Consider the following 14,357-nt stretch of genomic DNA (forward strand, 5'->3'; position numbering starts at 1 on the left):
GGGCGGGCGGAGGCGATGGGGAGGGACAGGGAGTGACCGGCCGCTCCGCCCCTCTCCGCGGTACCGGAGCCGCACGATGCGGGCGGAAGCCTCTGAAGCCGTCCTCATCATAATAATGCATTGCAAGAATTCGGGAGCGCGTTTTCCACATTGCTTCATGGTTTTATTTTTCTATCATGCGGGGCATGCAGACAGTCTCACCCGGTCACAAACCTGAGTGCTCCGTGAAAGACTCAGCACCACTGCAGAATAACACAAATGTATCTGGCCTCGCAAGGAACACTATAAATAATCGTCTATAAGGTTGCTTTGCTCATCATCTGTGAGGTAGCTTTGCTGCATCACAGCAAAGGATAAAGCAAGACTTAGTGTTACTGAGAATACTGATTTAGCACATCCCACTGTGTTCGATGGGAACGAATGCTCATGTGAGAAACTATTTGCAATACACTAATAAATCACAGTCTCTTCTAGACTGCAGATACCAGAGGACCTCTGAAACCATCTGTTTTTTTCAACCTATTTTTATAGGCATAGGAGTTTAGACTATGTTGAAACAGCCCATAGAGGGCACCTGATAAAAAAACAAGGCCAAATGCTAAAGAGCAACTTCCATATCAATAGTTTTTATTACTTTGAAAGGACACAAAGCCTCACTGCAAAATTTTGAGAGGTTCAACATTTTGAAAAGTCAGAAAATCACACCTCCAACTCATAATTATACAAATAGATTCTTGTCCTCAATAATTTAATACAAGTTTTACCTTACTCTTCTAATTGAAAAGAGTGAACCTGTATCCCCTTCCATCACCAGTTTATACTGAATCAATTTTCAGGAAGATCTGTTCATAATCCCTTGTGATTATATGGATATTTTCCTAAATTCTGGGCCATCTAGTTCCAACCAATAAGATAATGAAAATAATGCCTTCTAAGAGAACATCTTCATTGACACTTCATGATACACCAACCAGCTTGGAAACCCATCCAGCATACGCAACTCAAACCTGAAAATGCAACTACTATATATAAATACATACCGCATTATTTGGAACAAGAATCAAAGGTCAGTTTACCCAGCTCTCACATCTTTCAATGCCAGCGGAGTTCAGAGGCTTCTCTGTCTAGTTTAATTCCAGGGTTACAAGAATGCAACCATGTGCAAAGGCACCTTCAGAGCACTTTGTGGAGCCTTCAACTCTCCGTTCTTACTGCTAGAAAACACTGGGAGATGCCTATCATATCATGTCACATTAGCTCTGGGGTTATGGCAATACAAATGCAAATTTACTCTAAGGATTTTGCAAGATTTGGGTGTACAGAGACTTTCTGGTATGTGGTTTTCTCTCCCCAAGATCACTGCTCAGACTTAGGATGACAGGCATGCCATCCCTCTGGCTTCTCTCCTCCTAATGACAGGAATGGTATCATAAATTTGTTTACAGCTTCACACCACTTTAGAATTATGTGCAATATGTGCAGCACTCTCAGAGCTCCAAGATGAACTGCAACTAAAGGCAGCTGACCTAGCATTCAAAAGATTTACATGATTTATCACTTTTGTTGGCTACAGTCATCACAGGCTAAATATTCCTTGTTTTCTTCATCACTTTCCCTTGCGCCTTATACACAAAGTAAACAAATCTGCTAATGCTGTGATTTTAGACTTACACTGTCATTTTCTGGAAGAACTTTCTGATCAGACAGAAAAAAACCTTTGTGCAGTGCAGCAATTCTCATTGGCTTCCCTTCAGTTTATTTTTCCCAAAATACACCACTGAAAGGTACAAGTAGGCTCAGAAATCATCTATTTCTTTCATCTGTGCAAGCAGTAAATCATTATTCACTACACAAAATTAGTCTAACAACTAGATCTGAATGGTATCACATTAATTTCCTTATTAACTCCCCACTCCTAAAAAATTAAGAGAATGAGTGCTTGTAAAAACACATGCGTGTATTTATCTTGTGTAAAACAGAGCACTTCATATACTATCAAATATTTCATTTTTAGTTTGCATGTACTAATTTCTTTTTAATAAGGGATTATAAAAGACTGCTTAGATTCTCAGAGATCTTAGGCGCATTTGCAGAACTGAGCAGGAGGAATAAACTGATGACTTCCTTTGTAACCAATCCCTCCTCTACTTTTTCATAGTTCAGTGATGATGACTATCATCACATGCAAAGCACAAATGTCCTTGTAACAGGTTTTGAAAAAGGTTTTGCATTTGCTTTAGTCTCAGAAGAATACCCTAACCGCAAGTGCATTCTCAGCCTATATCATAACCATGCTCCTAGGTATGGCCTTGTAAGCTATACTAATTAGAGCAGGGAGTGGAGCCCAAGTGCTCCCTGTCCAAATAATGTCCTGATCAGCAGATTTCAAAACTGAATTATCTCTTTCTTATGTCCGTATATGACACAGAATAATATACTGTATTTTGTTAACAACCAGCCTAAATAATTCTGTAATGCTGAAGAAAATTTCATTGACATTTCCAAAAAATACTTTTTTATAGACAAATTAATATAAAAATATACACAAACATATATATAACATTCATACATAATTACATATCACTCAATTCTTTTGGCCAAAACAACTTGCTGAATGTGATTCAAATGTTCACATACTTTTGACTTGCCTGAATTTGTCTTTTTCAGCAAGTCATGATTCAACAGCAAGTATATAAATAAATCTTAAAAAAAAAATCCAAACCAACCAAACCCTCCCACTCACAGATTTCTGCTTACAAGACTTGAGTAACTCTGCACTTTTTTTGTGTGCAGCAAGCAGGCTGAGGCAACTATTTTCTTTTATAACCCAAAAATAAAAAAAGCCAAACCCCAAAATGTCCATTAGAAACAATAGCATTACATTAGCAACAACAGAAACCTCAAAACACTCTATGATGGAGGTCAGATATTTAAATTATATTTAAACTACTTCCATTATTAATAACAAAGTACTGTTAATAATTGTGCCGTGGAAATACTCGGTAAACTTCTCTGGTTTATGTTTGGAAAGACTGTGAGCTTGCACAACACTGCATAAAGAAGACAGCGCTTTCTAATATACAAATAAACTGAACATAATGTGCAAGGGAGAAGTGTGTTCAGATCAGCAAAACCAAATCACTAGGGTGGTCTTTAAGGCCCCCTCTAAGAAGGGCTATTTTTGGCCTAATATCCAGTTATATCACATTTTCAAGGCTTGGAAAGTTCTGAAAGACTGATTAGGGTATTAACACAGAACAGCTATTCACAAAAAACAGCTCTAGACCATGTATGTCCTCAGAGACCAGGTAAAAACTGGTAAGCATTTTGATCAAGAAATCGATAGGAATAGCTCAAATCAATTTCAACAAGAGAACAGTTGATCTGTGTTGACAGATTACTGGACAATTAGGTAGAGATAACTTGTGAGTTTTAAGAAGCTTTTACAAAACTTATCTGCATGCTGATTATACAGCCATATCATACCTGGCAGCTCTGGTCACTCGAAGCTACGTCTTCAAGACAGAATTTTCTGTTACCAGCTTCCAAGATGTCTTGCACAACTCAGTGGCTCTATTTCCGTGATGCTTGCAAAACAGGGTTGAGATATGGAAAGCTGCAGCTTTTCCAGTACCTAGAGAACAGGTTTCACATAAGGCATGCCAAAGGAAATATAAACTAAAAATAATTATTTTTTAAAAATCCAAACACAGATGAGGCAGTTACATAGAAGGTTACAGGAAGGGAAAGGGAAAAAAACACCCCACCTTCCAGTTGCAAGTCTGAATATTTTATTGTCTCCGCCTTTTAAATGACTCACCCATGTTACTGAAACTCAACCCAATCAGGTATTTAAGAGTTTACTGTGCTCTTGTGGGGGTGCTGAGCATCCTACACATGTACATAAAGCCTCTTTATAGCCTGCAACTTACATTTCATACAAAATGTACCTGACATTTGCACTTACATACTCCATACCTACACAGATGGCTCATTGCTGCCCCTTGTTTCAGTTTGCAGGAGTAACCACAGCTCCTAGCATGATGCTGGGGCCGAGGCATTGAACTGCAATGCTGCTTCTAAGCGATGGCGTGGCTATAGTGCCAAACACTCTCATACATTGAAACTACTATGCAGGATCATTGTGAGGGTTTATAAAACTGGCTGAGAGGGTTTCTAAAAGTGGTGAGTCATTATCTAACAGCAGTGGTCTTCCAAAGGGACTGGTATTTCAAATCAAGGGGTTAATTTACTCAGTGATTACAAACATGTGGATCAAAACTGATTAAAATTTATGGATGACAAAGAATGGTGAATAATAAGGATATAGAAGCTCTGGAATGTGACTTAGGTTACTTAGTAAGTTGAGCACATTTAAATATTTCAGAGCATAAAATTGCAAATTACACTTAAAAGCAAGAAATATAAACCACTCTGCAATAGTCTGTCAGGCAGTATTGCTAGACACATTGAGAGATCCCAATAGATAGGTAACTTGACAATATTTTCCAGCATAATGCTGCAGAACAGCTAATTTTGTCTTTGAATGTTGACAGAAGACAATATTTAAAGAGGAAGGATGTGATTATACCAAAGTGGTATTAGAGAGAATAGTGTAGACATACAGCTGACAAGACATTGAGAATTCAGAGACAAGGCACAGAAGTGATCTGAGAAATAGAGGATATGCCTTACTGAACAGGACATGATATAATCCAGTTAGACAGTGAAAAATACAATTGAAAAGCCATTTGGCTGCTGTATTTATTACCTTGACATATAGAAAATCATAGCAAGAACCAATGATGAGAGGTTGCCTTCTCCCTGGACCTGACAGTTGCACATTCCAATGGCTGAGATTTACCAGGAGGCTTCAGCTGACAGAGAGGAGGCCAATGAAGCAGACTGTAGTTAGCAATAACTGCCTGTAGCTATAATGTAGGTTTCAGTAATATAATTTTTCAATAAAAATGAATGTTAAAAATTTATAAATATATTTTCTTAAAAAATACCTTTAAACACTCAGCAGTCATTTATTATAAACTCACTGAGGAAAACAAATGGAGTCTCTTAATCTACCAATATAATTATAGTATCAATCATTATTAATATTTTCTGGCAAGCTGTGTTGTAGTGCAATGTAAACCTCCTTATTTAGTACGTCATAGCAGCAGCCAAAACCAGTTGATTATTTTTCAATCCTAATCTTAAGAATTCATGATACTTTTCAAGTTTCCATGCGTTTTTGACACAAAGTCCATGAAATTAATTCATTGCTTCCATAGGACTTAATTATTGTCATATCATAAGGGACAGTACAAGCTGTTATTTCCAGCAAACGACCCTTACTTAAATTAAACTGGACTTTCAAGAATATTAAGTTGTGGAAAATGTTGCTCCCCCTCTTATTCTCCTACCCTACCACTTTCAAGAGTTAAATCTGTCTCCTTGCTAAAAAGGATAAAGGAGAAGAGATTGTGTAAGGTTCTGTTGTGCCTTGTGAAGAGCCAAAACCTGTTACCCAGATCTTGCTTTCATTTTTTTCCATTGCACAAAACACTCTTAGTTTTCAGAACTACACTTATTCCATAGTCACTTTCACTAAATATGGAAAAAAAAACCTTGTCATTTAATAAAGGCCTAAACCATCAAAAAATAGAATTGCCTGACTCAGTTCCTCATATGCACAAAAGATGCATATTAATGAGGCAGGTCATTTACTTGCCAGCATCATCTTCAATACTGAATGCAAGGTTCTGCATTTGAAAAGGTGGTAAAAAAACATAGGTCTACTTGAGTCCTGCAGCAAAACAAGCTAGTAGTTTTCTAATGTGAGTACCTGTGTTAAGAGCGGTCCAGAGGACACATTTTTTCAGAAAATAATAAATCTATAAATCACAGCTTGCATAATTCTCCAGGGATTTGTAAAAGAGAATCAAAAGCACATCGTACACTTCAAGATGTAAATAAAATAACAAACAAACAAAAAAAAAGAATTAGCAATGGGTATTAGAAAAAAAAAAAACAAACACCCCATGCACACCACCTGAAAAGATGGCCTAAGGAATGTGTTAAAATTACATTCCTTATTTTCAAAACCTCTTGAAGAATGGAATAAACATTGCAACTTTGTTAAGTCATCTATCAAGCTTTTAGTGCTCTGATGAAGCTCTCCAGGAGCTGAGGAGACACCAAGCTTCTACAAATTCCTTTACTAGAGCATTTAAACAATCGGCTCACAGTTGTACACAATTTTGCAACTGTGCGCACAGGCATCAGCCAGGAGACTGAGAAATAGTGAGTAAGATCATGTACACAGAGAAGATCTGAAGCACTGAAAGCCCCTTGTGTTTTTAGGCTACGGGTTCAGTAAAATAAAGCTAAGTATAGCTGCAGCTACAGGATGAGTGGGAGCTGGCAAAGCAAAGAGATTAATGGCCATCTTTGAAATCTGCTTAGAGGTCACTTCCACCATGGAGAGTTCAGGCTGGCAGTGCATATGGAGTCACAAGTCTTAAATACCAGACTCTATTGAAAAATGAACAATACAGGGATTTCAGCTTCCATTCACCTGCCACAGTCAAGCGGTTTTACTTCCTTTTAGAAGCAAGGGGAACTGCAAGAACACCAGATTTCAACAGGGATACAGAGAGAGAAGTAAAAGCTTCTACAAAACACATGCAGAAGAGGAATCTGAGCCACTCCCACATCTCAAGTAACATTTGAATCACTCTGAATGTCATTAACACCTAGGGGTTTTGTTAGAAGCAGGCCTTCATCTGCACTTTCACAGGAAGTCCTGTTTTGGGTATTACACAAGACTACATATGAAGCAGCATCAAAATTCAGGTGGTCTTAAACTCGGTAAGCATCTCTAAAGGACTTAAAGGGTAGATGAAGTGGTATTTTAAGTCTGAAAAGCAGCTAACATTCAAATACAAAGTGCAAGATCTTTATAAGGGTTTAAGCCCTTCTCAAATACTTCCAATTATTTCCTGTGCAACAGACAAACATTTAGAGTAGACTCAACAATATTAGTCTGTCCCTATTACTAGTACAACTCAAGTAGTGTATTTTGAGACTCGAGTTTGCAAAAGCTGCAGCTTAACTTGAAAATGTACTTGGTGCAGAAGTTGTCACTTGTATCCCAAGTCCTTCAATACACAAACCAGCAGAATTTACAAGATGTGCTCCATTTCTTACTGCTGTCTCTGTAAGTAGTTCAACAGATGGAACTGTTTTAAGACTATACTAACAGAAAAAATGCTTCTTCATCGAAGAGATGAACAGAGTAAGACGCTGTATCCTACATGGTTTTTATCACAACATTGTATTAGAAAACATGAAAGGTATAATACACTCATCAAACCAAACCACATTTATTTCATCAGTCACAAGTGCAAATATAGCAACAAGTCAGTCCAGCAAATTACAACACATAGAGAAGAATGTAATGTAAATGCTAAGTACACTGACAGACCAACTTCAAAAGAGCAGCAAAAAACCAGTTTCTTCAAATAAGAACTTCTATTCTTTTTACTTAGAATCTAAAATAACATAATAATCTAGATCAGGAATGTCTCTGCTAATTCATGTTTAGCCACATATTCTGTTATTAACAGGTTGCATTATCCAGTGTGCAAAAGGCCTGTCCAAGCTTCCTATTAACAGACATTTTGGTTTTAAGCAACTTTTACCCAATATTTAAATAATACAGTGCTGATACTAGTTAATATGTTCTGCTATTTGATATTACAAATTTAAGAATATATATTTAAAAAACTAAGTCCAATTTCAGTGTTCCTATACAATAAAACTAAGTCCAATTTCAGTGTTCCTATACAATTCTACCTTGATCCAAAGTGGGCAACATTAAAGATAAAATTGAATTTATCTTTTTAAAAAATAAAAATAATAATTAAAAAAAAGGATAGACACAAGTCTTCTCAGATTTTTGCATCATCTTTAGATCTGTAGTTAAAATATATGCAGTACTTGCGTATAAAATAGAAAGCATTCCATTAGGAAGATACTGCAGTGTAATTAGCCATTTTTCCCTACCACTTAGTAGCCAAGGAACAAGATTTATGCTTAACACCCAATCACTATTTTGCTTTACAGAAAAGCAAAAGTTGACTACCAGTATTAGCATCAGAGTTTTTACACTGGAAATTTAGTTAACCTTCTTCTTTGTTATGAGTTGTTGCTTCTTTTCTTTTTCTTTATAGGCAATGAATTGAGAGTCTGTACCAAAGATTCTGTCCCACCACGTGAAGGTTGAAGCGTAATTGCCAATGAAGTTCATGTGATGGAAGTCATGAAAACGGGCCCCAGCATAGAAAGGTATCAAATGAAGAGGGTTCAGTGGAACATCGTAGCCACTACAGCAGAGAAAAAAGCAAATATAGTAAGGATTTTTTCCAGACATAAACGACAAAATAGAGACACTAACTTTTGATTTTTATGAAATAAAGAATCCTCTGGTATTGTAAGGCTTTGAGGTATTCATTGAAATACTAGCTTAATATGAAACCAAAATCCCTCCTAGCCTAGCCAAATGCTTCTGTCAACTATCCCGAAGTGGCTTTGGCACTCGTTGACCTTTTCAGCTCAGTTTACTACACAGTACAAAAACATTTAAGCAAGTCACCAAAAATAAATAACTAACTAAAATCACAGCTTTAACTGATTCAATTGCGTGATGTTAGGGAGGAGGAACAAGAAATTACACTATCTTTTAGTAACAAGCTATGAACATCAGCTCAGGTGCTCATGAAACAGTATCTCAAATCAACTACAGTTGTATTTCTACTCTTATTTTCAGCTTACTGCAAGTTCTTCAAATGTTTAACATTCAAAATGTGTGATTAAGATAATATTAAAATCAGAACATTTTGCTTTAGGATTTCAACTCTTCAGCTTAATAGTACTGGAAAGCATCTTACCACCACCTAGTGGGGAAAGCACAAGGTAGTTTGTTATAAATATCTCATGTGGACCACAAACTAAAATAGTAATTATCAAAGGAGATTCATATTTTGCATCAATTACTTTATGATATGTCACAACATACACTTCTCAGTCTGCAAGCAATATGTAACTAAGCCAGCAATGATTTGTACAATGATTTTGTTCCACTAGAGCACTTAACACTCAGCTTACAAAAAGACACTATACGCTTATAATACATAAATTTACAGATACAAGGTCAAGCATAATACTAGGCATTTCAAAAATTAACTCTTACTGTCCTCATCCTCTTGAGCATAGGAAGGAAAATCTCGTTCATTTGCAGGTGAACTCAACTGAGCCTACTGAGATTTGCACTAGCATTTTGGATCCAAATTTGAAGGAAGTCAGTTTTACAACAGAGAGAAGAGTCTTGCCCTTTGTATCTTCAATAAAAGCAATTTATATATTTATTTTAGAGACAGTCAGTGGTTGTATAGTCTGAATTTTCTTTTCTGGGAAAAATGTCTGACAAAGCATTAAATGGAAAGAACTCTTGACTGGAATTTCACTTTTTGCAATTGATTTTCAGTGTTCTAATATGTGTAAGATCACTTGTATACCAAACATCAAGAGCCAGACATCCTAAAGCACCTAGCTTCTGAAACCCTCCTTGAGGTGCTCTAGCTGACAGTCTACACTCTCTTAATTAGCAAGGCTTATTACTAATACTACCTCAAAACATAAACCAGTGGTAGGTGTGCAGTTTACATCATTCTCTGTAAGATGCATAAAAGCACATCAGTGCAAAATAAATAGTAAATGTCAGTGAAACAGACAGGTAAGTTTGAGACAGACTCAGGGAGAGAGAAAAAGTAATGATGAGAAAGTAATGAAGATTTCACCTGTGTACATCAATGGTTTCCATCAAGCGACAGATTACCCATGCCCACAGAAGAATCACATGGTTACAGAAAACAACAATTCCAATAAAAAAGCCAGCTCCAAGGATAAGCGTTTCTAGAGGATGTGCGTATTCTGCTTGCATTCCAAATGGAGACTAGAAAGAGATAACAGGGAAACAGTCACCGTTTTCAATCTTATATAGCTCCAAATCAGAATCACCATTCTGTGGTACTCTCCCCTTCCCATTACCCCACAAGACTACAATAGGACAAATAGAATGATGTTATAGGCAATAGTACTGATTGAGCAAGGGCCCTAACACAGGTGTTAAGCTCCCTGTTGGGAAAACAGAAAAAAGTATTCCGAGCTCATGAGGATTATCATTCCATTAGCAATTCCAAACACTTCACTACTAATTGAAAAGTTTGAAACTTTTATTTAGGCTTACCACTACCCCAGACCAAAGCATTATTTCAGGAATATGAAAGTATTTGGCAAGCTCCTATCAGCCTTGGTATGCATCCAGTCTCAGAAGAAAGAAGGAAGCCAAAATATTCTCAGAATCAGGATTCACTTGGAAATTTATTTTAAAAATAAAAAACTCAAAAACCCCTCATCTTTGATGATATTTTAAAATACTGTTCAAATGCTATTTTGAGATTGAAATAAGATATTCTTTCCTACACTCACACCAGTCATTCCTACATCTAGTTTACCAAAAAATGACATTCCACAGAGAGTTTTCAAAAGTAGTATAAAAAGAACAGCTTAAAAAAATTTAACCTAATGCTGAAGGTTCTAAGTTTGATTATTAGGAAATTATTTCTGTTATACAGAAAAAATATTTGGCATAAGGGCAATTTTTAAAATCATCACTTTTTACTACCAGGTAAAGTCTTCAGTGAAACACCCATTAGACTAGAGATCACTTATGTGTGAACTGCTAAGCACTCTCAAGAATAACATATAAAAGCTATTCCTGCTGGAGACCTGAGTGGCTGCCAAAAGCAAGAGGAAAACAGCAGCTGCTGCTGCAGGTGTACACAGATCTGAACACATTAGTCAATACCAAGCCTCTCTACTATTTGCAGCCCATATAAACCATCTGCGACACAGTAGCTTGCAGTTCTCCTTAGGCACACTATAGGTTATACACTGAAACACAGCAGTGCACAAACATAATAGCACTGACTTCTGTGACTCAGAGACAGTGCCATCTAAACACAGTTATACCAACCGTAAGCAAGTAGGTAAGCTACACCAACTGTTAAGGTGTAAGCACTGCTGCACCCTGCCTGGCTCAGAACAGTGCCATCACCAGCCAAGCATGGCTCATAGCCTTGTGCTCAATGCAGAACCATCCCAAGTCTCTCTGTACTACACTGTGCTCTCAATGCATTATGACGCAACTGGCTATACTGCTTCCAGAAGCCCACATCCAAAGTTATAATCCTTCCCTGAATCAAGTATGCCACATATATGATGAACACAGAAGGCCATGCAGGAGCCACCTGGCTGGATTGTGTTCTGGGGATTAGTATGCTTTTCATAACATAATAGGTGGTGGAGAGCTAACAAACAATCAAAACCAGAAACCTACCACTTCCCCTCCCCTAGCAATGAGACATATAAATACACTTTTAAAAACCTGACCCAACAGATAAGATCAAACTTTAGCAAGAACGCAATCTTTCATTCCCATTAAAAGAAACAGAATCACAGGAGGTGTTTCAGAAACAGGATGATCAGGCACTGGAACAGGCTTCCACAGGAAGTGGTGGAACCACCATCCCTGGAAGCATTCAGAAACCATTCAGACGGCCCAGTGACATGGTTTTGTGGTGGACTTGGCAGGACTGGGGGAAACTTGATGACCTTAAAGGTCTTTTCTAACCTAGATGATTCCATGATTCTTTGAAAAAAGACTTTCAAATAAGTTGTATAAAACTGCATATACTAAAAAATATTAAAAAAAAAAAATCAAGGAGTACATACAACAAACTCATGGTGAACCTTATGGATATATTTGTATATTCTCTTGTGATGCAGCAATCTATGCAGGAAATAGTGCCAGGCATCCTCAATCACCGCACATCCAAAACACTGGCCAACCAGGACATACCTTTAAAAAGCAGAAGAGATATTAGTTATAGAATACACTAGCAGATGCATAATCTTGAAAGAGAAAATAATTTTTATGCTAGTAAGGGTGGGAAATGTTTATGGCTATTACTGACTGACATTGACATTACCTTTTTAACATACTGGAAGTATTAATTACTATATAGAAGAGCTATTGAGCTTATCAGCTCATATGTTTATATGTTCATATGCAAAGTGAGTTAGCATGCAATACAACAGCCTGTCATTCCAACGTTAAACACACCATCTATAGAGAACATCCATAGAATGCAAGACCTAAATATAAACATATACAGCTGCATCAGCTATCAAACCAGATAGAAAATAGCTTTCCAAGAAAGATGACCTTCTGTTGTAAAAAACTGCTATTGTCAGAACACTGACATACTTTAAAACAAAACTGTATTAGTTCTAAGTGCACCTCCTCCCCCTGTATGTCAGTTTAGTGAAAAGAAGTAGAAGAATGTGAACAAGGTGGTACCTCCTTTCTTTCGACAAACACCTTGCTGCTATGGTATAAAACAGGGCAGAAGGAAGAAACAGGAAAAATAAAAAAAATCTGGATAACACCCCCCCACAATGTCCAATATGTAACCCATGCCATCATGAATCTTGCACTGCTCCCATAAATTCCTTCTAATATCCCTTCTTCTGAGTATCAGAACAATTTGGGGCCATTAAAAAGATAGATCTAGAAAGTTCTAATAGCAGTTAAGCATCAACAAAAGCAAGATCAACAAATGTAGTTTACATCATCAAAAGTCATTGTGTATTAGATTTGATGACACTATCTGTTAAATATTCTGCCCCCAACTACATGCAACTCAGTATCAACACAAGAGAAAAATGTGCCTACCATCTAGGCATCTCTTCCCATCCATATGGAATGTTAAAATACTCCGTGAAGTAATAGGTGCCACAAATCAGAGGAAGTTGAATGAAAAAGTGATTGAAGAGGAGTGTTTTGAAACACTTCCACTGTTTTTCCCACGTTTCTGGTTTATCCTAAGAAGAAGCAGAAAGAAACAGTTACGTTACATATTTCTACGGCAGGTAACTGAGATGCTGCAAAAATTACTTTGGAGGCAGTTTCATTTCCCCTTGGAAGACAGATAGCAGGTCCTTCAATAATACAAATCGAATCAGGCAATACAAATTACATAGTATTAGATTCAGTTTCATCAAAACCTCTTGTTTTTCTAAGCTAGCTTTCCATAAAACTTAAAGCCTCCTTAACAGAGGTTGGCTGTCTTTGCCTGCTGCCCCAAATTATTCCTGTTATTCCAGTGTTTGCCATTAGCAGGAACATTTGACATTCAACATTTTAACACAAATCGAAGTTTTTGTTCTTCACGCCACAGAATGTACTTCCCATAGCTAAAATAACACAAAGAGAAACTGAAGACGGAAGCTTGTGAAGAAATAAGTTGTCTTGAAAACACCCAGTTTTTGCAGAGAGACATTTCATCAATCCCTCTAATAATACCAGTTCCTGAAATTACTAGTTTCCAATTCATATTACAATGAACTGGGGGAAAACTAATCATCTTTAGATACTGGATGTGCCTACAGGTACTTTGAAAGAAACACCTGCTAGTAAGTAAGCACACCACATACTTCTTTTATAATACTAAGCCAGACCTCTACCACCAGATGCTATGGTTTTATTACACCTTCCTGTATATACCTTTGCTGTCAGATTGACCCTTTTCTCCATATACCACCGTGGTGGAAAGGATATCCTCCCTCAAAAAAGAAACAAACAAAACAAAACCTCGTTTCCTTCCCCAAAAACCACTTGTCTTTCTCCTCATACATATAGCAGTTTTTCTCTGCCACTTCCAGGGCGTCCGTGTGACAGAGAAAATGGGGTCATATAAACTGGAAACTATGAAACTGCAGTTATATTTTCTACCTTACACATTCAAAAAAAATATCAGGAAATGTGTGTGGCACAACTTTTTCTTACCTGCTGGATTTTGTACTTTTGCATGTATGGTATGAACTGAAAGACAAACCCAGGTACACAGAGCAAGAAGTACGAAACTTCATGAACTAGAAGCGATCCCCAGGTTGCAATCTGGAACTTTGTGTAGTTATCCAGCATGTAATTCCAGGCATTTTTAAATGGCTGCTGCAGGGGATTGTCAGGCAAGAAAGAGTCTATATATTCCACTGCCAGATAAGCAGAGTTCAAAACGTTAACGCTGTCGTTCACTGCCATCGTTCAAATATCAAGCATCACAATTACCGCTCTTCTGCAGTTGTCTGTAAGTAACCTGAAAATCTAAGAAACAATTGAATAAGCAGGAGTTAGTTTTCAGTAAAACAAAACAGAACATTACCTACCTTAGTTGTTG

General features: G+C 37.2%; 1 protein-coding gene across 1 annotated transcript; it reads right to left on the reverse strand.

The window, feature by feature from the left end:
• Positions 1–7,363: 7,363 nt before the first annotated feature.
• On the reverse strand, positions 7,364–14,276 carry MSMO1 (methylsterol monooxygenase 1). The gene is made up of 6 exons (XM_061475471.1): positions 13,967–14,276; positions 12,854–13,002; positions 11,851–11,977; positions 9,855–10,009; positions 7,852–8,381; positions 7,364–7,816 (listed from the first exon to the last, which is right to left on the reverse strand). The coding sequence occupies exons 1-5, from the start codon at positions 14,219–14,221 to the stop codon at positions 8,174–8,176; spliced, it is 894 nt and encodes a 297-aa protein (XP_061331455.1). The 5' UTR covers positions 14,222–14,276; the 3' UTR covers positions 7,364–7,816; positions 7,852–8,173.
• Between the last annotated feature and the right edge of the window lie 81 nt (positions 14,277–14,357).

This window comes from Pezoporus flaviventris, unplaced genomic scaffold (assembly GCF_033815535.1).
Source record: "Pezoporus flaviventris isolate CSIRO_AGI_PZ_B2104156 unplaced genomic scaffold, CSIRO_AGI_Pfla_v1 ptg000002l, whole genome shotgun sequence".
Lineage (NCBI taxonomy): Eukaryota > Metazoa > Chordata > Aves > Psittaciformes > Psittacidae > Pezoporus > Pezoporus flaviventris.